The sequence below is a fragment of the Myotis yumanensis genome, unplaced genomic scaffold (genome assembly GCF_028538775.1).
Source record: "Myotis yumanensis isolate MYYU_CA2020_CCGP unplaced genomic scaffold, mMyoYum1.0.hap1 SCAF_10, whole genome shotgun sequence".
Lineage (NCBI taxonomy): Eukaryota > Metazoa > Chordata > Mammalia > Chiroptera > Vespertilionidae > Myotis > Myotis yumanensis.
Window position 1 is genome coordinate 40,593,074 of NW_027223761.1, and position 27,460 is coordinate 40,620,533.

Here is a 27,460-nt window from a genome sequence, read left to right on the forward strand (position 1 = left end):
CATGCCGGCCACCAGCAGGTCAAAGGCAGTGGCTGACTTCGCACCTCCCAGAAAGCATCAGAGTCAGTGCACCCAGTGGCCAACTTCATACTACACCAGATTACAACCCTGCCACATCCACAAGTGACATACAAAGAGAACAGCTCAGTGAGCACCAAAGCTTTACTAAGTAAGTCTGTTCCATAGTGGTGTCTCCTATATAGCAGCTTTTCTGCTGTAGTTGAAGGTGGGCTTCATAGTAGTTTGGCCTGAGAGTCAATCCCTCCCAGTAATGCCAGCAATTGCAATCAAGGCTCAACTACAACAGGACAGTGCATGCAGCCCACACAGGGGTACACCTAGAGTGCCCATCTCAGGTGACTGGGGAGGCTGAGATACTGGACCCTACAGGAACCTACCACATAAGGCCATTCTACCAATTCCAGGATACATAGGAGCTCTAGAAAATACAAAGAAACAAACAGAGATGCAGCCAAAATGCAGGCACAAAAAAATATGTCACAAATGAGAGAACATAAGAAATCTCCAGAAAAAGAACTAAATGAAATGAAAGCAAGCAAACTACTAGATACAGAGTTCTAAACAATGGTTATAAGGATGCCCAAGGAACTGAATGAGAACTTGAAGAAACTGAATGAGAACTTGAAGGAACTTAGTGAGAATTTCAAGGAACTTAGAATTTCAAGGAACTTAGTGTGAATATCAGCACCATAAAAAGGACCAGTCATAAATGAAGGATACATTAACTGAAATAAAGAATAATTTACAGGGAATTAACAGTAGAGAAGAGGATGTCAAGAATTAAATCAGTGATTTGGTGTATGAAAAAGCAAAACAAACCCAATTAGAAGAGCAAAAAGCACAAAAAATATGAAGATAGTGTAAGGAGCCTCTGGGACAACTTTAAGTGTACTAACATTCACATCATGGGGATGTCAGGAGAAAAGAGGGAGCAAGAAATTGAAAACATTTTTGAAAAAGTAATGACAGAAAACTTCTCCTACTGGTGAAAGAAATAGTCTTACAAGTCCAGGAAGTGCAGAGAGTCCCAAACAAGATGAACCCAAAGAGGCCCACACCAAGACACATTGTAATTAAAATGTCAAAGGTTAGATAACTAAGGACCTGGAAGATGGCGGCCAGCAGGATGGCAGTGAGGGAGAGAGTGTGAGTGAGGGAGCAAAAGGGGAGTGTGTGGGCTTGTCTGGTGTGTGTGTGTGTGTGTGTGTGTGTGTGTGTGTGTGAGCAAGGGACAGTTAGATCCTATAAGACTTTCAGGGGCTGGCACACCAGCTCTCATGGACGGGGAGCCCCTGCTACCACTGCGAGCACTCCCAGACAGCTGGCGCTGGCACAGAAACCATGCCATCTTGAAGGGCAGGGCTATTGTTCCTCAGACCAGCCTCAGACACAAACCAAGACCCTATAGCCACTCTGGACATATACCTGCTATCACAGCTGCAGACCCACGGACACCGAGACTTCAGCCATCCTAGCCAGAGGCTACTGTGAGTCCCAGAGTACATTCCCCTCCCACCTACCTGCTGCAGCAGCACAGGTCTGGGGCACCCAACCTGGTCCCTGACTGTTGGTGGGCTCAGTTCTGCCCAGACTGAGGTGGCTGCACCTTCCAGCCACCCAACCTGGCCTCTAACTGTCAGCGAGCGCGGCCCCTGCCCAAATTTTGGTGGCTGTGTCTCCTGGGCACCAAAGCTGGCCCTTGACTGTCAGTGCATGCAGCACCCACCTGGTCCACAGTGTTCAGGTGTCCTGGGCACCTGACTCAGCCCATTACTGTCAGCATTTGTGGCCCCCACCTGGAACACAGTGGTCATGTATCCCAGGCACCTGACCTGGCAGATGACTGTCAGGGTGCACGATGCTCTCACCAAGCCCACCGCCGCAGCTCAGGCTCCACGCAACTTGGAGCCTGGACCCTTCAGTGCCAGCAAAAATGGGAGACAAAAAGCAACCCCCAAAGGAAAGAAAAGGAAGACCACTGCCATTGAACTGCCTGTGGATGGCATGAGTGATTGTCCCCTCCCCCCTAAAAAAGAAAATAAATGAAATAGAGGCATGCAATGTGTCAGAAATGGAATTCAAACTAATGATTATACAGTTCAGAAACCAGATGGATGAGGAAATCAAAGTATGTAAGGATCAAGAAGAAATCAAAAGTGATAAAGCTAAAATAAAAAACATGATGGAAGGTTTCAGCAGTAGACTAAAAGATGTGGAGGACTGAATTAGTGACCTAGAAAATTGGGCAGAGAAACAAGCCTAATCTGAACAGGAATTGGAGGAAAAAATTAGGAAGAGAGCATAAGGGAGCTTTGGGACAATATGAAATGAAGTAACATAAGTATAATAGGGGTGCCAGAAGAACAAGAAGAGCTGCAAGAACTAGAGAACCTATTTGAAGAAATAATGACAGAAAACTTCCCTTATCTCGAGAAGAAAAAAATCACACAAGCACAGAGTTCCAAACAAGATGAACCCAAAAAGACCAATCCGAAGATACACCATAATTACAATGGCAAACGTTAATGAAAAGAGAGAATCTTAAAGGCTTCAAGAGAGACAGAGAGTTACCTACAAAGGACCCCCCATCAGATTATCAAATGATTTCTCAACAGAAACACATCAGGCCAGAAGGGAATGGAATGAAGTATACAAAGTGATGCAAAACAAAGGACTAAAACTAAGAATACTTTATTCAGCAAGGCTATCATTCAAATTGAAGGGGAAATCAGGAGCTTTACCAACAGAAAAGGGCTAAGGGAGTTTGTCACTACCAAGCCAGCAATGAAAGAAATGCTAAAGGAACTGTTGCAAAAGAAAGAAGAAAAAAAAAAGGGAAGAAGGAACACAAGCACCAAAATATAAATGGCTACAAAAAAGTACCTATCAATAATAACTATAAATGAAAATGGACTAAATGCTCCAATAAAAAGACAGAGAGTGGATGAATGGATAAGAAAATATGACCCATATGTATGCTGTCTGTAAGAGACCCATCACAGAACAAGAAACTCACACGGACTGAAAGTGAAAGGATTGAAAGATATCTTTCAGGCAAATGGAAATGAAAAAAAAAAGCTGGGGTAGCAATACTTACATCTGACAAAATAAACCTCAAAGTGAAGGCCATAACAAGAGATAAGAAAGGCCACTTCATAAAATTAAAAGGAGTGATATAACAAGAGGATATAACTCTGATAAATATATATGCCCCCAATGCAAGAGTACCAAATACATAAAAAACTTCTGGAAGATATCAAGGGAGAGATTGATAACAATTCGATCATAATAGGGGACTTTAATACCCCACTGACATCACTGGATAAATCATATAGACAAAAAATCAGCAAAGAAACAGCTATCCTAAATGACTCATTAGAGCAGATGGACTTAATTGACATCTTCAAAATATTTCACTCCAAAGCTACAGAATATAAATTATTCTCCCGTGCTCATGGGACATTTTCAAAGACAGACCACATAGTGGGACACAGGCAAATTCTCTCCAAATTCAAAAAGACTGAAATCATATCAACCATCTCAGACCACAATGACATAATATTAGAAATCAACTATAATAAATACAATCACAAAAATTCTAACACTTGGAGGCCGAATAGCACACTATTAAGCAATGATTGGGTTACCAAAGAGATCAAAGAAGAAATAAAAAAAAATCCTGGAAATGAATGACAATGAAAACACAACAATCCAAAATCTATGGGACACAGTGAAAAAAGTCCTGAGAGGGAAGTTCATAGCATTACAGGCCTACCTCAAAAACAAAACAAAACAAAACAAAAAACAAACAAAACAAAAAAAACAAGAAAGACTCGTAATAAATTATCTAACTCTGCAACTTAAAGATTTATAAAGAGAGCAACAAGAAAAGCCCAGAGTGAGCAGAAGAAAGAAGATAATAAAGATCAGAGCAGAAATAAATGACATAGACACCAAAAAAAATTATAATACAAAAGATCAATGAAACCAAGAGCTGGTTCTTTGAAAATGCAAACAAGATTGATGAATCTTTACCCAGGCTCACCAAGAAGCAAAGAGAGAGGACCCAAATAAAGAAAATCAGAAATGAAAGAGGTGAAATAACAGCAGACTTTACAGAAATACAAAGGATTGTAAAAAAAAAAAAATACTATGAGCAACTCTATTCCAACAAACTAAACAATCTAGAGGAAATGGACATATTCCTAGAAAAATACAACCTTCCAAAACTCAACCAGGAAGAATACAAAAATCTCAACAGGCTGATACCTAAGGAGGAAATTGAAGATATCATCCAAAAATTTCCAGAAAATGAAAGCCCATGACCAGACGGCTTCACAGAGTTTTACCAAAGATTCAAAGAAGAACTAAAACCTATCCTTCTCAGACTATTCCAAAAAATTCAAGAGGAAGGCACACTTCCAAGCACATTCTATGAAGCCAGCATTACCTTAATCTCAAAACTACATAAGGACACTATAAAGAAAGAATTACAGGCCAATATCCCTGATGAACATAGATGCTAAAATCCTCAACAAAATTCTAGCAAATGGGATCCAGCATTACATTAGAAAGATCATACACCATGACCAAGTAGTATTTATTTTGGGGATGTAAGGATGGTACAATATCCACAAATCAATAAACGTGATACATCACATAAACAAACTGAGAGACAAAAATCACATAATCATATCATTTGATGCAGAAAAAGCATTTGACAAAATCCAACACCCTTTCCTGATAAAAACTTTCAGCAAGGTGGGAATAGAGGGATCATACCTCAACATAATAAAAGCCTTATATGACAAACCTACAGCCAACATCATACTCAATGGGCAAAAACTATAACCATTTCCCCTAAGAAGAGGAACAAGACAGGGATGCCAACTTTCACCACTCCTGTTTGACATAGTACTGGAAGTGCTAGCCATAGTGATCAAACAAAAAATAAATAAATAAAAGGCATCCAAATTGGAAAAGAAGAAGTAAAATTATCATTATTCACAGATGACATGATATTGTACATAGAAAATCCTAAAGACTCCATAAAATAACTACTAGAATTTATAAATCAATTCAGCAATGTAATAGGATACAAAATTAACACCCAGACATATATGGCTTTTTTTATACATCAATAATGAACTCAGAGAGAAACTAAAAAAAAAAAATCCATTTATCATTGCAACAAAAAAATTAAGATACCTAGGAATAAATTTAATCAAGGAGGTAAAAGACTTGTACTCAGAAAATTACAGAATGCTGAAAAAAGAGATAGAGGAAGACAAACAAATGGAAGAATATACAGTGTTCATGGACTGGTAGAATCAACATCATTAAAATGCCCATCCTACCCAAGGAAATCTATAGATTCATTGCAATTCCCATTAAAATAGTAACAGCATACTTCAAAGACCTATAACAAACTTTCCAAAAATTCATCTGGAATAAAAAAATACCCCGAATAGCTGCAGCAATCTTGAGAAAAAGAACAATGTTGGAGGGATCACAGTACCATATATCAAGCTATACTACAAAACTACTGTTCTCAAAACTGACTAGTACTGGCACAAGAACAGACATTTAGACCAGTGGAAAAGACCAGAGAACCCAGAAATCGGCCCAAGACATTATGCTCAATTAATATTTGACAAAGGAGGCAAGAGCATACAATGGAGTCAAGACAGTCTCTTCAATAAATGATGTTGGGAAAATTGGACAGATACATGCAAAAAAAAATGAAATTAGACCACCAATTTACACCATACACAAAAATAAACTCAAAAGGGATAAAGGACTTAAATGTAAAATGGGAAACCATAAAAATCATAAAAGAAGCCATAGGCAGCACAATAGCAGATATTTGTTGTAGCAATATCTTTATATAGCTCCCAATGCAATTAAAACTAAGGAGAAAATAAAAAAATGGGACTTCATCAAAATAAAAACTTCTGCACAGCAAAAGAAACCATCAATAAAATAACAAGAAAGCCCACTGCTTGGGAGAACTTATTTGCCAATGTTATTTCCAATAAGGGTTTAATATCTAAAATTTATAGGGAACTCATACAACTTAACAAAAGGAAGATAAACAATCCAATCAAAAAATGGGTAAAGGACCCAAATAGACACTTTTCAAAAGAGGACCTACAGAAGGCCAAGAGACATATGAAAACATGCTCAAAATCATTAATCATCCAAACAATGCAAATCAAAATGACAATGAGGTACAATCTCATTCCTGTCAGAATGGCTATCATCAACAGATCAACAAACAAAAATGCTGGTGAGGATGTGGAGACAAAGGAACCCCTCTTGTACTGCTGGTTGGAATACAGACTGGTGCAGCCACTGTGGAAAAGAATATGGCATTTCCTCAACAAATTAAAAAAGGAACTTTCATTTGACCCAGTAATCCCACTTCTAGGAATATATCCCAAGAAACTAGAAACACCACTCAGAAAGGATATATGCACTCCTATGTTCATAGCAGCACAATTTACAAAGCTAAGATTTGTAAACAGCCTAAGTGCCCATCAATAGATGACTGGATTAAAATCTGTGGTACACCTACACAATGGAATACTACGTGGCGGTAAAAAAGAAGGAGTTCTTATCATTTGCAACAGCATGGATGGAACTGGAGAGCATTTTGCTAAGCGAAATAAACCAGTCAGAGAAAGATAAATATCACATGATCTCACTCATATGTGGGATATAATGATCAACGTAATTTGATGAACAAGAATAGAGCCAGAGACAAATGGCAGGGGAGGGAGGTTAGAGAGTAAACAAAGGACTTGTATGCATGCATATTAGCATAACCAATGGACACAGATACTGGGGTGGTGGGGGGCTTGCGTGTGAGGGTGGGGAAATGGCTTGGGGGGTTAATTGGAGAAAAATGAGACATATGTAAAACTTTAGGCAATAAAAAATTATTTAAAAAGTCATTAATCATCCAAACGATGCAAATCAAAATGACGATGAGGTACCATCTCACATCTGTCAGAATGACTATCATCAACAGATCAACAAATGACAAGTGCCAGTGAGGATGTGGAGACAAAGGAACCCTCTTGCACTGCTGGTGGGAATGCAGACTGGTGCAGCCACTGTGGAAAACAGTATGGCGTTTCTTCAAAAAATTAAAAATGGACCCAGTAATCCCACTTCTAGAAATATATCCCAAAAAAATAGAAACACCAATCAGAAAAGATATATGCACTCCTATGTTCCTAGCAGCACAATTTACAATAGCTAAGATTTGTAAACAGCCTAAGTGCCCATCAGCAGATGAGTGAATCAGAAAACTGTGGTACATCTACACTGCTGAAAAAGAATGAATTTTTACCATTTGCAGCAGCATGGATAGAACTGGAGAGCATTATGCTAAGCGAAATAAGCCAGTCAGAGAAAGATAAATATCATATGATCTCACTCATTTGTGGAATATAACGAACAATACAAACTAGTGAACAAAAGTAGAAAGAATAATAGAAGCATCGAGCAGACTGCCCAACCTATGAGGGAAGACAGGGGGTGAGGGGGTAGGAGATCAACCATATGACTTGTATGCATGCATATGAGCATAACCAATGGACACAGATGGGGGTGGGGGGGTGAGGGCATGTGCTTGGGGGTGGGTGCAGTCCTGGAGGGGTAAATGGGGGGAAAAAAGGAGACTTATGTAATACTTTAAACAATAAAGAATTTAAATTTAAAAAATGTCAAAGGTTAAAAACAAATAATCTTAAAAGCAGCAAGACAAAAGCTGTTAGTTACCTATAAGGGAGCACCCATACGACTGTCAGCTGATTTGTCAACAGAAACTTGGCATGCCAGAAGGGAATGCCATGAAATATTCAAAGTAATGTAAAAGAAGGACATACAACCAAGATTACTCTACCCAGCAAAGCTATCATTTAGAATTGAAGGTCAGAAAAAGAGCGTCACAGACCAAAAAAAAAAAGCTAAAGGAGTTCATTACCACCAAACCAATATTATATTAAATGTTGAAGAATCAAAGAAGAAGAAGAAGGAGGAGGAGGAGGAGGAGGAGGAGGAGGAGGAGGAGGAGGAAGAGAGGGGATATCTACACTAATAAAAGACAAGCACACAAATTGACTATACCTTCGTTATGCCTTAAGCCACACCCAACAGCCAATTAGAGAGACTATATGCAAATTATCCCAACCAAGATGGCAGCCTGAAGCCATGGAGCTGGAGTGAGCAGGAGGCTTGCTTGCTCCAGTGATGGAGGAAGCCAAGCTTCCCGCCTGCCACAGCCAGCTCTGAGCTCCACCCAAAGCAACAAAGTTTCAATTATAAAAGGTAAACAAACCCCAGATACCTGCTTTCAGCTAGCCATGGCCACGGTGCTGGAGTGAGCAGGAGTTGGTTGCCCCTGGCTATGGAGGAAGCCAAGCTTTCTGCAGGCCTTCGCTAAAGGCAACAAAGTTTCTATTATAGAAGGTAAATAAATCCCAGAATAAAAAAATAAAGAAAAAAAGAAGAGGCTGGGAGCTTACATCGCCAGAGGTCTTGGCCAGCCAGAAAACGGCCCTCAGCCCCTTACCCAGACTGGCCAGGCACCCCAGTGGGAACCCCCCACCCTAAAGGGGGTGTGGCCACCCTGAAAACAGCCATCAGCCCCTCACCCAGGCTGGCCAGGCACCCCAGCTGGAACCCCATTCTGATCCGAGACACCCTTCAGGGCAAACCAGCCGGCCCCCACCAGTGCACCAGGCCTCTATCCTATATAATAAAAGGGTAAGATGCAAATTGACCCTAACAGCAGAACGACTGGGAATGACTGGTCACTATGACACACACTGACCACCAGGGGGCAGATACTCAATGCAGGAGCTGTCCCCCTGGTGGTCAGTGTGCTCCCACAGGGGGAGCTCTGCTCAGCCACTAGCCAGGCTGATGGCTGCCTGCACAGCGGTGGTGGCGGGAGCCTCTCCTGCCTCCTCAGCAGCACTAAGGCTGTCCGACTGCAGCTTAGGTATGCTCCCTGCTGGCAAGTGGACATCCCCCGAGGGCTGCCGGGCTGCCAGAGGGATGTCTGACTGCCAGCTTGTGCCCTATCCCCCAGGGAGCGGGCCTAAGCCAGCAGGTGGACATCCTCCAAGGGGTCCTACACTGCAAGAGGGCATAGGCCAGGCTGAGGGACCCCCCTGAGTGCACAAATTTTTGTGCACCGAGCCTCTAGTATGAACAATAAAATGATAATAAATACATATCTATTAATAATTGAATCTAAAAATCAAAATAAACCAATAAGAATCTAATGAACAAAATAAACTGATGAATAAAATAGAACCAGAGGCATGTAAGCATGGAATAGACTGCTGAATATCAGAGATAAGAGGGGGTGTATGTGAGAAGAGATTAACCAAAGAACTAATATGCATATATGCATTACTCATGGACATAGACAATAGGGTGGGCCAGGGTGGGATCTAGCTGGAGGGGAGAAATGGAGAGAAAAGGGGGTTCATCTGTAATACTCTCAACAATAAAGATTTTTTTAAATGTATAACAGAAAAGATTGTGTCAAATCAGTAGTGTAAATTCACACTTTAAACCCCGGCTGGTGGCATTCAATGGTTAGACTGTCTGCCCATACAAAAGGTCCAGGTTCGATTCCTGGGCATATACCTCAGTTGCAGATTTGATCTCTAGCCCCCATTGGGGCATATGCAAGAGGCAACCAATTGATGTCTGTCCCTCACATAGATGTTTCTCCCTTTTTCATTCTCTCTCCCCCTCCTCCCCTCCCACTCTCTCTAAAAATCAATGGAAAAAATACCCTTGGGTGAGGATTAACAACAACAACAAAAATTCCCACTTTAAGAAACTAGAAAAACAATAACAAATTAAACAAAATGCACACACTCACAAACACATACAAACAGTCATGACAATACAGTTTATTCTTAAGAAACATCAATGAGGTTGACCAAGCTTAACTAAATTGACCAAAAAATCATCTGTACAAATTTGACAACTTAGAATGGACAAATTTCTACAAAGATGTACATTATCAGGAACTGATTCAAGAAATGTTAAAAAAAAAAAAAAAAAAAAAAAAAAAACCTAAGAAAAACAAATATAAGTAAAAAAATACGTAAAACCTTTCCAAAATAAATAAATAAATAAGATCACAGAGTGATATGATTTCACTGATGAATCTATTAAATAATTAAAGAATAAATAATACCAATGCTTCACAATTGTTTATTCATAAAATTCAGAAAGAGGAGAAAAATCTCCATTCAAAGTAGACAAAACAACAACAAAAAGCAACTCTTGGAACATGAAGAGGTATCTGGAAAAAGTTCTAGGCCCACAGAATAAAATTGGACACGATGGTTCTTCTCTCCACATTCATTTTTGTACTTTAATTGATACATTAATAAAAACTAGATTTTCCCTTGTTATTCATGCTTTCAATGATTTCTATAATCTCTGATATAGATGCAGGGAAAGGTTACTGCAAGACCAAAGGAAACCCAGTGTCAACACCACAAATAGCACAGCCACAAAGCAGAGAAAGAAACTTAGTCTTCATTTTACTCAAATTCAGATGCTAGGCTTATTTCTAAGTCTTACCTGCAGTATTTCTAGTGTTGACCCCTGCAACAGGTGCTCCAGATCTGAGATGAGATCTCTCAACAACTGCCTCTGCTGGAACACCTCACTCCCAGCCTGAGCCAGAATGTTGAGAACATCTCCTCTCACCTTCTCTAGCTTTTGCAGCTCCTTCTGTTCCTCACTGTCCAGGATTTCTCTGAGTTGTTTAAAACAATGTTGAACGGCTTTCAACTCATTTTCTATTTGATCCTTCAGAAATGAAAAAGAAAGAGTCTCAGACTATCAGACAGAGACTGAGAGCCAGAAAAAAAAGCATTTCATATGGAAGTTCTCATAAGGTAGTGAGATGGAAGCAGAGCAGCAATTCTTGGGGAGGCTGATTTTCTTTACATCACAGTCTAAAATAATGCCCTCATGCCTGCACTATTGAGGCCAATCCTGAACCAACATGGGACACCTGGGGTTGGCTCAGCTCTCACAGAGCTGCCCAGGACAGTGATGACTCACTGCATGACTCCTGACCCCAACCCTACCTGCTGCCTATGTTGAGCATCTGGGACAGAGCTATGAGCCACTGACAATTGTCTCCCCCTTGAAGTATTAAAATAATAATAGAAATAAATACAGGATTCAATAGCCATCCTCACCAGAGAGTCTCTCTATGAGAATAACTAACCTACAAATATCTATGTTATTTTGTGAGAGGTTCATTTCCCCACCCCTACCAGGGAAAAGATAAAGAATGGCTAATTAATAAATCTGCTCATATCAACAGTCAGGGAACCAGACAGAAGGGAGCTTCTATGACTAGCACCCAAAGTCCTATCCATATTCTTATCTATCTTTCTTAGGAAGAGTCTCCTCCTACCTCCCAGGAAGTTCCCTCTTCTTCAAGGTCAGCTCCTAATTTTTCAGCTTTCTGCTCCTCTGCCTTTAGCCTGTCCAGAGCTTCCTGGAGCTTTTCCTATGACAGAGGAATCAGATCAGTGTCAAGCTATGAGCTTTCTCATCGTCAGAAGAGAGGATAAATGGGGAATAAATCAGGTTGATCTCTAAAGAGACTAGAGTTTACAGAAATCGTGAAATAACAATTAGAATCTGTGATTTGAAGGAAACCTGATGTCGTTATGTGTTCTTTACGACTCAGATGACAGAAATCACCATTACTATGTCAAGAGAAGACTGATTTGCTTTGCTTTAGAAGAAAAAACGTGATCCTGTAATAAGGAAAGAAGTTAGGTCTGAATGCACCCAGATGACCATTTATCTTTCCTGTCCAAAGAGACAATGAGGCTATGTTTGGGCACCAAAACTCCAGCCATTCGCACAAGGTATAAAACTACCTATTTCTGGTTTACAGTCAGCTCATCATTTAGTAATTGTGTGGAATGCATAGAAATGTCCTTCAGGCCTCTGAAGGTGAGCATAGGAAGAAACATGATCACAGGCCTTAGATCAGTGGTGGGCAAACCTTGGCTCGCAAGCCACATGCGACTCTTTGGCCCCTTGAGTGTGGCTCTTCCACAAAATACCACGTGGGGGCGCACACGTACAGTGCGAAGTTGACTTAAAGCTTTAAATAAAGTTTATTAAGTTAATTTTATGGAATGTTGTGGAGTGAAAGAAGATGTAGTGTCGAGGATTGAGAAAGGTATGTTGAGATGGTTTGAACATATAGAGAGGATGAACGAAAGGAGATAGACGAAACAAGTATACAAGACGAGTGTGGATGGGAGAGTTAGAAGGGGTCAACCTCAGTGAACGTACTTCAATCAGATTGAGGATGTTTTTAGCAAAGGCCAGCTTAGGAGTACCCTAATTAAGTTAATAACAATGTACCTACCTATATAGTTTAAGTTTAAAAAATTTGGCTCTCAAAAGAAATTTCAATCGTTGTGCTGTTGATATTTGGCTCTGTTGACTAATGAGTTTGCCAACCACTGCCTCAGATAATTACAATCAAATACAAAAGATAATTACAGTCAAACAAAAGTTGAGGTTTCCCATCAAGTACAATTTTCTGCTCTGTCTTTCCTCCATTCTAGTCTGTTACCTTGTACTCCTGCGCAACCACCTTTGTAAGACATGTGTGGTGACCATGGTGCTCTTGAGACCGCTCGCAAAGCCAGCAAATGATCTTCTCATCCTCTTTGCAGAAGAGCTCAAGTTCCTTTCCATGGTGCACGCACAGATCTCTCTTTTGCTCTTCCTGTGGGCTCAACTTTATGATTTGTGCAATGTTGGCCGCATGTCGATTGGGACGCATGTTCTCAGGCCGGTAACTGATCCTACACATTGGGCAGCTGCTCTCTTGGCCGTTAACGGACTCCTTGTTGTTTGCAGTGATGCAGGCTTGGCAGAAGCTGTGCCCACAGTCCAGGCTCATGGGTTCTGTTAGGAGCTCCAGGCAGAGGGGACAGGTCACCTCTGCCTGTATGTCCACCAGGATTCCTGAAGTCATCGCAGCTGCTCCCCTGCTCATATCTGTCCTGCTCTGAGGCTCCTCTTGTTCACTGATCTCTGCCTGATTGGAAAGGTTAAGGGGGGCAGTGTAAGAATGGTAGGAATAAATGTTGCTACTTGTGTAGAAATCAAGGATGGGACAAGAACAAATATAAAAGGGGGAAAAAAAAGAAAGTGTAGAGAGACAAGAAAAGTGCATGATGACATGGTAAAAAAGAATATAAGAATATCATATATTTTAATTTTTCTGTTAACCTTCACTCGAGGATATTTTTTTCATTGACTTTTAGAGAGAGTAGAAGGGAGGGAGGGGGCGAGAGAGACACACACACACACACAAAGAAACATGGATGCGAAAGAGGCACATCAATTGGTTGTCTGCCACAAGGACCCAGATCTAGGTGGAAGTTAAACCTACAACTCTGGTAAGTGCCCTTGACCCTTCCAAGCGTAGGCTAAAACCCTAACCACTGAGAAATTCCAGCCAGGCACATAAGAATTTGAAATACTTTTATTTAACCTGACATGACAAATTTCATTTTTATCCCTGCAATGGTTGTTATTGTCCTTTACTTTTATTTAACCAAAGGATGACCCCAGGCATATTTTAAAAAGAAAATATGTTTGTGTGACCCAATATCTCTCTTGCTTCTTCTTTCCTATACCAAACACATCCTCAATAATAAAAGCACCAAACCACTTTTGGGTCTGGGCTTGCATACCTGCTCTTCTCTCAGCAGGCAACACTGCCCTGGTATCAGTAAGATTCACTCTCATCCTTCAGTTAACAATTTCCTTCCATCTTCCTTTCTCAGAAAGACCTTCTCTGACTTGCTTATTTATAGTGTAACCATTGCCATAATTTGTTGTATGTTTGAAAAGATTTCTCTTATTATTTTGACATAACATGTGACAATGTTTTTGTGTAAATGGCAAGAGCAAACCCTTTATCAAATGTGTACATCAAGGTAGTGAGTGACTTACAAAGATAATTTATTTTCAATACATAGATTTGCAATGAACCTAATGTATTTAGGGTCCCTCTTCCTTCATTAAAGGATTAATCAAAGTTGAAATAGGTAATTTAGAAGGTTTTAGGGAGTCTTGTGTTGATAAATAGTAAAATTTCACATTTGTCGGGAAAATGCCAAGGATATTGATAGGAGCCTAAAGGTGTGTATGTATGTTGATGATGGGGATGGAGATAGCATAAATATACTCATAGGATCACACAAGTCACATATCTGAAAAAAAATAGAAACCCAGATAAAATAAATATCTGTCTTGCAAATAAAATCTCAAAATATTAGGCAAGATCATTCAACTAATTTTTCATCACTATGAATTACATACTAACAACTAAACTAATACCCATAAACACAGAAATGAGTCTAAACAGAGTTTAAACCACTATGACCCTGACATTCACCTGGAAAGTAATAGCAAATTAAACTATCAGCCATATATATATACTAGAAGCCCATTGCAGGAGGATTCCTGCAAGATTAGGGCTGCGCCTCCAAGCCCCACTGCAGCCCAGGGCCGCACATGGGGGTTCTGGCTGGGGGCAGGGCTTAGGCAGCCCGTTCAGCACATGGGGCATAGATGACAACTCACTCTGTCCCGCCCTGCCTGCAGTATGCAAATTAGCTGCTATCTTTGTTGGTGGTTAATTTGCATATCTTGCTGATTAGCAAATGGGAGGCATAGCGAAGGTACGGTCAATTTCAATCTTTGTCTATTATTAGATAGGATGGTATATATAAAGAAGATGAAGGAAATATGGCATATGGAGAGAAGAAAATTATCAGGTAAAGGAAATGACTTGTTCATTGAAGATGTACCACCTTGTTTGAGATTGAAAATGCCAGTGTGGCTGGTGTGAGAAAACTGCTAGGCCTTTGGTATCACATAAGTCTGTAGTGACCTATGGCCCTTAGTGGATTATTTAACATTTAGGAACACTTTTCCAAGTGTAAAAGAAATCACCAGTTTTGTGCTGTGGAATACTAGATGGATCCAGTGTGGAATTGGGAGGATGAGTAGAATGCACATATAGTTGCCCAGAGGAGAGATGGTGATAGCTTTCAGGACAAGAAGATGAAGGACATGGAGAGCAGGTGATGAGTGAGACATAGGATGAGATGAGAAGGAAGGATTAGAAGTTAGATTACACAACTGAGACCAAAGGGTTAACATTAGGCCTGGGTTTTTTCTTTTTTTATAAAATTAATAATGGCCAACTCTTCTAATAAGTCTGGTTTTTGTATTTGTTTTCTGGAGAACTCATGAGGCTACTAGTACAATAAAGTGGAAGGTCACTTGCATTTAAGACCACATTGTTAATAGCAAAATTAGCCAGATGTGGAAAGTGCATTTGGGCTAGGAGGACTTCCTGTGGACCTCAACTGCCAGTTAACAAGCTTAGATTTTATTTTTCATAAGGGGATTGTGACTTTCATAACTACCTGTGTCTTTTTTAGGCCCTTGGATGTTGTGATTATGGGCTTTAACAAGATAATTTGCCCCCTGTTGCTCTAGGCTTACATAACCTATGGGAGCTTCATACACATCCACTAAGTCTGGCTTCTTAAAAGGTGGAGATAACAGAAATAAAGTACCTTCCATTGCACTGTGAAGACCAGCACTAATAGCTCAGCTAAGGCAGCCAATGTCAGCATACCTGACTCCTGTCCTGTATTCTCAGCTAAGCTAGCTGACCCTGACAGCTTTTATCTATCAGGTCACATGGATGGTAATGACTATCATTATTGGAAATTATTCTGGTCGTCAGTAGAAGAGGGTATCCCAGGGTGATGAAACAGTGATGCTCATTCTCCCACCTGAACTCAATATAGCCCTGTGACCAGTCTGTGCTCAGGAGTTCTCTCAGGAACTCTAAGTAAGTAAATGGGACTATGAAGCAATAAACAAAGAAAGAAAATATCTCAGTAGATATTTATGTCTTGATGGTTGCCAAAGTTTGATGATAAAAGAAAGATATGCCAAGAGGTTAAGATGGTGACCTGCAAGAAGGCAAGGAAGGAAAGTGTGTGAAAGAGTGAGGGAGCAATAGAGGAGTGTGTGGACATGGTGTGTGTGTGTGTGTGTGTGTGTGTGTGTGTGTGTGTGTGTGTGAGCTAGGGACAGTTAGATCCTGCAGAACTTTCAGGGGACTGCTGGACCAGGTAGTCTTACATGGTGAAACCCCACTGCCACTGCAAACACTCCAAGGAGGCCAGCGCTGACACAGAAACCACACAATCTTGAAGGGCAGAACTGCTTGCGACTAGGATCCTAGCCTCACACCACCCAGTCTTGCCTCAGACACAAACCAGGACCCTTCAGCCACTTGGGACAAAAACCTGGTATCACAGCTGCAGACCCATGGACACCAAGACTCCAGACATCTCAGCTGCAGATTTCTGTGTGTAACAGAGCCCAAGCCATCCCCGCTGGCCCGCTGCAGTGGCATAGGAACTTCTAGACCCACTCTGCGTGAACAGGCCTCCTGCCAACACAGGGGCTATACGACTTTATTTTGACTCTGGGCGGGTGCACATGGGGAGTCTGAATCCTGCAGCATTCAAGCAGGCCTCCACCGACACAGGGTGGCTGTGCAACCTGACTTTGACTCTGGGAGCTCACATGCGGGGACTCTATTTTTCATCATACTTCCATGGGAACCCTGATTCTCAGTGTGCACACTGAGCACCAGTGACTCCAATTCTCTGCACATACACCCACAGGGACCCTGATTTTTGGCGTGAGGACGCACCGAGTGACAGAAACTGATTCTCGATTCTTGGCATGTGCACACAGGGACTCTGGTTCCTGGCATGTGCTAGGGGACTCTGATTATTGGTGCTCACCCACGGGGACTTTTTCTCAGCATGGCGCATGTGGGAACCCTGATTCTACATGTGAGCTTGAGGTCACACTGAGCACTAGTGACTCTGTTTCTCGGTGCACATGGCTCACACCAAGCCACGGCAGCCACACGTCTCAGTGTCAGAGCTCTTTAGTGACACTTGGGTGGTGCAATGCTCCCACTGCACATGGCTCTGGCCCCGGCAACTTAGCATTTGGACCTTCTGGTGATAGCTGGAATGGGCAGACAATGAAACAATCCCCAGAGGAAATAAAAAGAATTGCCCAGAAAGGAAGTAAGTGAAAAAGAGGCATTCAATATGACAGAAAAAGAATTCACAGTAATGGTAATACAGTTCAGAAACCAGTTGGACAAGGAAATCAAAAACCTATGCAAAAATCAGGAAGAAATAAAAAGTGATATAACTATGATCACAAATGCGATGGAAGGTTTCAACAGTAGACTAGAAGAAGCAGAGGACTGAATTAGTGAGTTAGAAGATAAGGTCAAGATACAAGCCCAATCTGAACAGCAACTGGAGAAAAACATTAAAAAGCAGGAGGAGATCCTAAGGGAGCTTTGGGACAACATGAAATGAAGTAACATAAGTATGATAGGGGTGCCAGAATGAAAAGAAGAGCAGCAAGGATTAGAGAATCTATTTGAGGAATTAATGACAGAAAACTTCCCTGATATGAGGAAGAAAAAAGTCACAGAAGTACAGAAAGTCCCAAGCAAGATGAACCCCAAAACACCCACACCAAGACATGTCATAATTACAATGGCAAATGTTAACAACAGAGAATCTTAAAGGCTGCAAGAGAGAGATAGAGTTACCTACAAAGGATCCCCCATAAGATTATCCAATGATTTCTCAACAGAAACACATCAGGCCAGAAGGGAATGGAATGAAGTATACAAAGTGATCCAAAGCAAAGGAGTGAATCCAAGAATACTCTATCCAACAAGGCTATCAATCAAAATTGAAGGGGAAATCAGGAGCTTTGCTGACAAAAACAAAGGCTAAGGGAGTTTACCGCTACCAAGCCAGAAATGCAAGAAATTCTAAAGAGAATGCTGTAAAATGAAGAAATGGAAAGGGAGGAAGGAACACAGGGATAAAGAACAGAAATGGCTACAGACAAGTACCTATCAATAATAACATTAAATGTAAATGGATTAAATGCTCCAATGAAAAGACTTTGAGTAATTGAATGGATAACAAAACATGACCCATATATATGTTGTCTACAGGAGACCCAACTCAGAACAAGGGACTCACACAACTGAAGCGGAAGGGATGGAAAAATATCTTTCAGGCAAATGGAAATGAAAAAAAAACAAAAACCTGAGTTAGCAACACTTATATCTGACAAAATAAGCCTCAAAGTGAAGACCATAACAAGAGACAAGGAAGGCCACTTCATAATTCTAAAGGGATCAATATAACAAGAAGATATAACTCTGGTAAACATATAAGCACCCAATGCAGGAGCACCCAAATACATAAAAAATAAAACTTCTGGAAGATAGCAGGGGAGAGATTGACAGCAATACAATCTTAGTAGGAGACATTAATACCCCATTAACCTCACTGGATAAATCCTCTTGACAAAAAACCAGCAAAGAAACAGCAATTCTAATCAACTCAATAGATTAGATGGACTTAATCGACATCTTTAGAACATTCCACCCCAGAACTACAGAATATACATTCTTCTCAAGCGCACATGGGACATTTTTAAAGATAGACCACATATTGGAACACAGGCAAAATTTCTCTAAATTTAAGAAGATTGAGATCATATCAAGCATCTTCTCAGAGCACAATGGCATAAAATTAGAAATCAACTATAATAAAAACAATCACAAAAATTCAAACACTTGGAGGCTGAATAGTATGCTATTAAACAATGATTGGGTTACCAAAGAGATCAAAGAAGAAATAAAAAACATCCTGGAAACAAATGACAATGAAAACACAACAATCCAAAATCTTTGGGACACAGTGAGAGCAGTCCTGAGAGGGAAGTGGATAGCATTACAGGCCTACCTCAAAAGACAAGAAAAACTGGTAATAAATTATATAACTTTGCACCTTGTAGAATTAGAAAGAGAGCAACAAGAAAAGCCCAGAGTGAGCAAAAAGAAGGAAATAATAAAGATCAGAGCAGAAATAAATGACATAAATACACACACACACACACACACACACACACACAAATACAAAGGATCAATGAAACCAAGAGCTGGTTCTTTGAAAGGGTAAACAAGATCAATGAACCTCTATCCAGGCTCACCAAGAAGCAAAGAGAGAGGACCCAAATAAACAAAATCAGAAATGAAAGAGCCAAAATAACAACAGACCCCACAGAAATACAAAGGATTGTAAAAAAAAAAAAAAAAAAAAAATACTATGAGCAAACTGGTCAACCTAGATGAAATGGACATATTCCTAGAAAAAGACGACCTTCTGAAACTCAACCAGGAAGAAGGAAAAAATCTGTATAGGCAGATAACTACGGAGTAAATTGAAGCAGTAATCAAAAAACTTCCAACTAACAAAAACCCTGGACCAGATGGTTCACAGGGGAGTTTTATCACACATTCAAAGAAGAAATAATAACTATCTTCTTCAGACTATTCCAAAAAAATTTAAGAGGAAGGAACACTTCCAAGCTCTTTCTACAAAGCTAGCATTACCATAATCTCCAAACCAGATAAAGATAATACAAAGAAAGAGAATTACAGGCCAATATCACTCATGAACATAGATGCCAAAATTTCCAACAAAATTCTAGCAAATAGAATCCAGCATTACATTAGAAAGATCATATACCATGACCAAGTGTAATTTATTACAGGGATGCAAGGATGGTACAATATCCACAAATCAATTATACACTACATAAACAAATTGAGAGATAAAAACCATATAATCATATCTATTGATGCAGAACGGACATTTGACAAAATCCAACACCCTTTCTTGATAAAAACTCTCAGCAAGGTGGGAATAGAAGGATCATACCTCAACATAATAAAAGCCATATATGACAAACCCACAGCCAATATCGTACTCAATGGACAAAAACTAAAACCATTTCCCCTAAGTACATGAATAAGACAGGGATGCCCACTCTCACCACTCCTATTCTACTGGAAATACTAGCCATTGTGATCAGACAAGAAGAAGAAATAAAAGGCAACCAAATTAGAAAGGAAGAAGTAAAAATGTCCTTGTTCACAGATGACATGATATAATACATAGAAAACCCCAAAGATTCCATCAAAAAACTACTAGACTTAATAAATGAGTTTGGCAATATAGCAGGATACAAAATTAAGACCCAGAAGTCTATGGCTTTTCTATACACCAATAATGAATTCACAGAAAGAGAGACTAAAAAAACAATCCCATGTACCATTGCAACAAAAAAATTAACACACCTGGGTGCTGGAAGCTATCTATTGTCTACACCAGCGGTTCTCAACCTGTGGTCGTGACCCCTTTGGGGGTCGAACGACCCGTTTACAGGGGTCGCCTAAATACATCCTGCATATCAGATATTTACATTATGATTCATAACAGTAGCAAAATTACAGTTATGAAGTAGCAACAAAAATAATTTTATGGTTGTGGGGGTCACCACAACATGAGGGACTGTATTAAAGGGTCCTGGCATTAGGAAGGTTGAGAACCACTGGTCTACACTATCATGAAAGTGCAATAGGGAACTTGGGAGGCTGATGGACCTTGAGCTTTAGCAATGCCTAAACCATTGTCTGTCGAGACAATGGTGGCTCAAGCAATTTCCTAACCTAATATTTACTGACCTTTAAGATAGTCTGTCTGCTACCAGATTGCCTCCCTGACTAGGGCAAGTTGTGTATTCTAAAATTGAATAAAAACCAATAGGGCCTGGGCCCAGGAAAAGCCTTTCCACTAGAGAAGGGTTCTCCACCTGGCTCCCCATGATTTCCAAATCATATTTCTTGTCTAGTCTCTTCATTTGTGTGTGGCGCTTCTCCAGATCCTGAACCCTAGCTGTTCTGGTTGCGAATTCACATCAAGGAATAAATTTAACCAAGAAAATAAAGAACCTGTAATCAGAAAATTTCAGGACACTTAAAAAAGAGATATAGGAAGACATAAATAAATGGAAGAATATACCATGTTCATGGATTGGTAGAATCAACATCATTAAAATGCCCATACTACCCAAAGCAATCTATAAATTCAATGCAATCCCCATTAAAATACCAATGGCATACTTCAAAGACCTAGAAAAAACTCTCCAAAAATTAATCTGGAATAAAAAAAGACCCTGAATAGCTGCAGCAATCTTGAGAAAAAGAACAATGTTGGAGGGATCACAATACCAGATATCAAGCTATACTACAAAGTGACTGTTCTGAAAACTGGCTGGTACTGGCACAAGAACAGACATTTAGACCAGTGGAAAAGACCAGAGAACCCAGAAATCGGCCCAAGACATTATGCCCAATTAATATTTGACAAAGGAGGCAAGAACATACAATGGAGTCAAGACAGTCTCTTCAAAAAATGGTGTTGGGAAAAATTGGACAGATAAATGCAAAAAAATGAAACTAGACCACCAACTTACACCATACACAAAAATAAACTCAAAATGGATAAAGGACTTAACCATAGGCAACAAAATAGCTGATATTTGTCATAGCAATATCTTTACAGATACAGCTCCTAAGACAATGGAAACTAAGGAGAAAATAAACAAATGGGACTACATCAAAATACAAAGCTTCTGCCCAGCAAAAGAAACCATCAACAAAACAACAAGAAAGCCCACTGCATGGGAGAACATATTTGCCAATGTTATCTCTGATAAGGGTGAAATCTCCAAAATTTATAGGGAATTCATACAATTTAACAAAAGGAAGATAATCCAATCAAAAAATAGGCAAATGAACTAAATAGACACTTTTTGAAAGAGACATACAGAAGGTCAAGAGACATATGAAAACATGCTCAAAGTCACTAAACATCTGAGAGATTTAAATCAAAACAACAATGAGGTACAATCTCACACCTTCCAGAATGGCTATCATCAGCAAATCAACTATTGACAAGTGATGGAGAGGATATCAAAAAAAAAGGAACTCTTGTGCACTGCTGGTGGGAATGCAGACTGGTGCAGCCACTGTGGAAAACTGTATGGCATTTCCTCAAAAAATTAAAAATGGAACTGTCATTTGACCCAGTGATCCCACTTCTAGAAATATTTCCTAAGAAAACAGAAACACCAATCAGACAGGATATACGCACCTCTATGTTCATAACAGCACAATTTACAATAGCTGAGATTTGGAAACAGCCTAAATGCCCATCAGCAGATGCGTGTATTAGAAAACTGTGGTAGATCTACACAATGGAATACTACGCTGCTGAAAAAAGAATGAATACTTACCATTTGCAACAGCATGGATGGAACTGGAGAGCAATATGCTAAGCAAAATAAACCAGTCAGTGAAAGATAATACCACATGATCTCACTCATTTGTGGAATATAAAGAACATTATAAACTGATGAACAAAAATAGATACAGAGGCAAAGAAGCATCGACAGACTGTCAAACTACAGCAAAAAAGCAGGGGAGGGTTCAGAAAGGGGGTAAGAGATCAATAGAAGTACTTGTATGCATGCATGTAAGCATAGCCAATGGATGCAAGACACTGGGAGGGGTGAGGGCATGTGCCAGGGTGTAGGGGAGCCCAAGGAGAGGACAATGGGGGAAAAGGAGACATATGAACTACTATTTGTAATACTTGAAAAAAATAAAAAAATTAATAATAAAAAGAAAGATCTGCAGTATTAGATAAGTTTTCCCTTTGCTCTGTGCTCAGGACAAAGAGTTATAAAGGCTTCATATAGATGAATTTAGACTCACTAACACTGTCCACTGGTGGCATGTCCATAATACATGAAAGGAACCTGATAAGGAATGAGGCTGAAGGAGAACAAAAGTGTACTCCAGCTAGTGGTCCAGATACTGAAAACAGCCCAGAGGCCATATGCAGTTAGCACTGGCTGCAGGGACTGTGGTCCAGATCAGGCTCTGATGAACAGCAAGATCAGAGATAGATACTGTATCAGTGTAGATATCATTTAATATCTATCCCTGTTTTATGACTCCAGCATGATCCAAAACTGGGGTAGGAACCTCCAATTATTTTCCATCTCATCCTAGATTCAATCCATCCTGAAAACCACCAGGAGCCTGTAGAGGAGGGAGAAACAGGGTATGCATTCTGCCTTGGGGCTGCAGAATTTATTTTTATGCTGAGGCTACAAGGAGCTAAGGTCAAAACAGCTGCTGCCACAGTACACAGAAGAGGAAAGTGCAGAGGAGCTTTAGTCCCCACACATGGAGTTTGACCCCACCATTATCTAAGCAGTGACCAGGGCTCCACAGCAGGCAGGGAGATAAATATGGGATCATGGATGATGTGTGTACAGAAAATATATCACAAATATGAAGCCCAACCTTGAGGACTTAGGGGTTTGTAACCCATATCAGGCACCCCGCAGACCTGCACCAGAGTCCTGATCCCACAAAATGCCTGCCTTCAAAAACCAACCAAGTTTGTATTATCCCCAGGAGCACCCTCCTGTGTAGGGCACCGGTGATTTCTCTCTTAAAGGCCTTTCCCAGGACCCATGCAAAAGCAGAGGTTTAGAAGTGCCTAGAGTCTAGACCATGTGTGAAGGAGATCCCTCTCCTGAGAAGGAGTGGAAGCCTAGTGGACTCACCTGAGTCAGAGACTCAGGGGTTAGGGCAACACTGATGCTCCACTCTCTACTTTATGAGAGCAGGGTTTTATCTCACTGTAACCCATCAAAGCTCTTGGGTGCACCAGCCTTATGCCAATGCTGCAGCCCCCAATGGGCAAAGCTGACTGGGGAGTGCCTGGCCCCCATCCCCTCCCAGGGCTATCACACCTGCCTCACCTTTGTGATTCTATTGGAGTGGCCTCTGTCAGCCACCACGGCTCTGCCCCAGCCATTGGGCCAAGGCAGCCCTCACAGGGGAACTCCTTGAGCCCCAGGATCTAGTGGCAGAGATGGGAGGGGCTGCATTTCCCTGCCCCAAGGTCTGAAACAGCTTTGGATAGACTAGCACCCCCAAGACACAGCTCAGAGAGCAGAGTGAAACTCACCCCCATTCTTCCAGGGAAAAAAGGTCTATTCACTTGTTCTGGAGTTTCAGCTATTTGAGGATCAGGATTCACTCTCCAAACCAGAGACTTGAAGTCCACAAAGTGGATTTAAAGGATCAGAGTGAAAATGAAAGTTAAATTCTTAAGGGAGGGGCAGGAAAGGAGATAATCCATAGACCAATGGGAGGCCTTCATAAGGACCTCAGGGAAATAGTAACACTTTGTGCCTTAGCTCAGAAGGGCCAGTGACTACATTATTAATCCTATCTCAATTCTGCTCCCTGAAGCTGTTCTCATGGCTCTCACAGTAATTCATCCTCTGGAGAACTAGGCTGACCTGAGCCGTGGACTGTCACACACATCAACCTCATCTTGTTCCCTTAGGGATGAGGTGTCATGAGGAGGGAATGAATTACCTCCTTTACCACAGGGAGGACACTCCCTGAAGGCCCACCTGAGTCAGTGATCCTGGCAGCTCTCCCCTGTCCTTACCTACCTGCTAAGCTAAGTGAACCTGGCCAACTGTGTCCTGGCCGTCCAGTGAGAGGGAATGGCTGCCCAAATCTGAAGTTACCTCAGGTGGTCAACCAGGGGGGCTATCACAGAGTAGTAGCACCGTGATGCTGGCTTTCAGAACCTGGATTCAATAAGGATAAGATGAAATTGTCCTAAATGGACTGCACAATCAAACTACATGATGTATCATCTGATGAGCATGTTTTCTAATACCATCCTATCTAATAATAGACAAACATGGTAATTAACCATACCTCCAACAAGCTTCCCATTGGCTAATGAGGGTGATATGCAAATTAACTGCCAACCAAGATGGCGGCCGGCAGCCAGGCAGCTGAAGCGAACAGGAGGCTTGCTTGCTCCAGTGATGGAGGAAGCCAAGGTTCCCTGCCTGCCGCTGCTGGGCTCTGAGCTTGCACTCTAAGCAACTATGTTGCAATTATAGAAGCTAAACAAACTCCATGCTTTCAGCCAGCAGGTCCTCAGAGCTGGAGTTGCAACAGTGTTTCAAGTATAGAAGCTAAAAAAAGCCCAGATACCTACTTTCAGCAGTGGAGGTCTCAGAGCTGTAGCCGAGCCTCAGAGCTAAAGCTGGCTCTCAGCTCCAGTGACAACCATAGAAGGTAAATAAATCCCAGAATTAAAAAAAAAAGAAAAAAAGGAGAGGTTGGGAGCTTCAGTTGCCCACCAGCCTGAAAACGGCCCTCAGCCCCTCACCCAGACTGGCCAGGCATCCCAGTGGAGACCTCCACCCTGAAGGGTGTGTGACCAGCTGCAAACAGCCATCATCCCCTCGTCCAGGCTGGCCAGGCACCCAAGCGGGACCCCCCCCCTGATCCAGAACACCCTTCAGAGCAAACCAGCTGGCCCCCACCCGTGCACCAGGCCTCTATCCTATATAGTAACAGGGTAATATGCCTCCCAGCAGTGGGATCAGCAGAGCCGCGAGGCCTCTTAGCACCGGGATCAGCGGAGCCATGAGGCCTCCTGGCACCAGGATCAGCGGAGCCGTGAGACCTCCTGGCCTGGGATCAGCGAAGCCGCGAGGCCTCCTGGCCCCTGAAGCAGCATGACAGGGGGCAGTGCCCAAAGCCCCTGATCGCCCTGCGGCTCTGTGTGTGACAGGGGGCGCAGCCATAACCTCCCTATCTGCCCTGCTCTGTTCGTGACAGGGGAAGGCACCCCAACTCCTTGATTGGCCCTGCTGTGTGCCTGATAGGGGGGAGCTCCCCAACGCCCTGATCGGCCCTGCTCTGTGCATGACAGGGTGCGGCGCCCGAACCCCCCTGATGGGCCCTGCTCTGTGTGTGACGGGGTGGAGCTGCAACCTCCTCATAGGCCCTGCCCTGAGTGTGACAGGGGGGAGTGCCCCAAACCCGTGATCGGCCCTGCTCTGTGGGTGACAGGGGGTGGAGCCCCAACCCCCTGATCCTCCCGGCTCTGTGTGTGACAGGGGGTGGTGCCCAACTCCCCTATCGGCCCTACTCTTTGCATGACAGGGGGGAACTCCCCAACCCCCTGATTGGCCCTGCTCTGTGCATGACAGGGGGTGCTCCCCAACCCCCTGATCGGCCCTGCTCTGTGTGTGACAGGGTACAGAGCCCAAACCCCCCTGATGGGCCCTGTTCTGTGCATGACAGAGGCCAGCACCCCAACCCCCTGATCGGCCCTGCTCTGTGCATGACAGGGGGTGGTGCCGCAACCTCCCCATTGACCCTGCCTTGAGTGTGACAGGGAGCGGCCCCCCAACCCCCCAATCGGCCCTGCTCTGAGCCCGACCAGGGGCTGCACCTAGGGATTGGGCCTGCCCTCTGCCACCCAGGAGCGGGCCGAAGCCAGCAGGTCGTTATCTCCCGAGGGGTCCCAGACTGTGAGAGGGCACAAGTGGGGCTGAGGGACACCCTCCCACCCCCACCAGTTCACAAATTTTTGTGCACCGGGCCTCTAGTTTAGCATATAATCTTTATAGTCTTAACATAATAGAAATGAAACAGGAAAGTAATTGTGAGGAATAATTTTATGAGTCAGTGTGACTATTCTCTATTCAGCCAGATTAAACATTATTTCTGGGTGTGTCTGTGAGGGTGTTGTTTTCAGATGAGATTAGCATTTGGATCTTTGGTCACAATAAAGCAGATTAAGGGTCTAAGCAGAGCAAAGTGGCTGAAGAAGAAAGAAACAATTTGTTCCTTTTGCTTTCTGACTACTTGCATGAGTGGGGATATAGGTTTTCTCCTGCCTTTCCATTAGAATTTACACCATTGACTACCCTGGTTCTCAAGCTGTTGAACTTAGTCTAAACTGCATCACCAGGTTTCCTGGGTGTCTGGTTTCTAAGAGGCAGCATCAGGAACTATTCAAACTCTATAATTACATGAGCCAATTCCTGATAATCAGTCTCTTTCACATATACAAAGGATCTACACTAATAAAAGAGAAATATGCAAATTGACCCTACCTCCATAATGCCCACCAGCAAATCAGGAGTGAGTATGCAAATTAGCCCAACAAAAAATGGTGGGTTAATTTGTATATGCAGGCGCAGAGTGAAGACTGAAGGCTCCGGCCTGAGCAAAGACTGAAGACTGAAGACTGAAGACTGAAGAGGCTTGGCTTCTCCGCTGCGGCCGGAGCCAAGGCCTGGGTCCCAGGTGCCAGAGGAAAACCGGTGCCCGCAGACAGGGGAAGGAAGGCCTATTGTGGAATCTTCATGCACCAGGCCTCTAGTATATCTATAATATTGGTTCTGTTTCTCAGGAGAACCCTAACTAATTGAGTATGAA

At 42.0% G+C, this 27,460-nt stretch overlaps 1 protein-coding gene across 3 annotated transcripts in view; it reads right to left on the reverse strand.

Moving 5' to 3' along the window:
* Positions 1–24,239, reverse strand: part of LOC139017274 (E3 ubiquitin-protein ligase TRIM34-like) — a 38,580-nt gene extending 14,341 nt beyond the window's left edge. Inside the window, exons 1-4 of one of the 3 annotated variants that reach the window (XM_070425455.1) lie at positions 24,162–24,239; positions 12,680–13,150; positions 11,495–11,590; positions 10,774–10,875 (exon numbers count right to left, since the gene is read on the reverse strand). In XM_070425455.1, coding sequence (XP_070281556.1) covers positions 10,774–10,875; positions 11,495–11,590; positions 12,680–13,150; positions 24,162–24,167 — 675 coding nt within the window. In that variant the 5' untranslated portion in view covers positions 24,168–24,239. Of the gene's footprint in view, positions 1–10,644; positions 10,876–11,494; positions 11,591–12,679; positions 13,151–24,161 lie in introns of all 3 variants that reach the window. The other 2 variants (XM_070425453.1, XM_070425454.1) reach the window with 2 other exon arrangements.
* Positions 24,240–27,460: the final 3,221 nt, after the last annotated feature.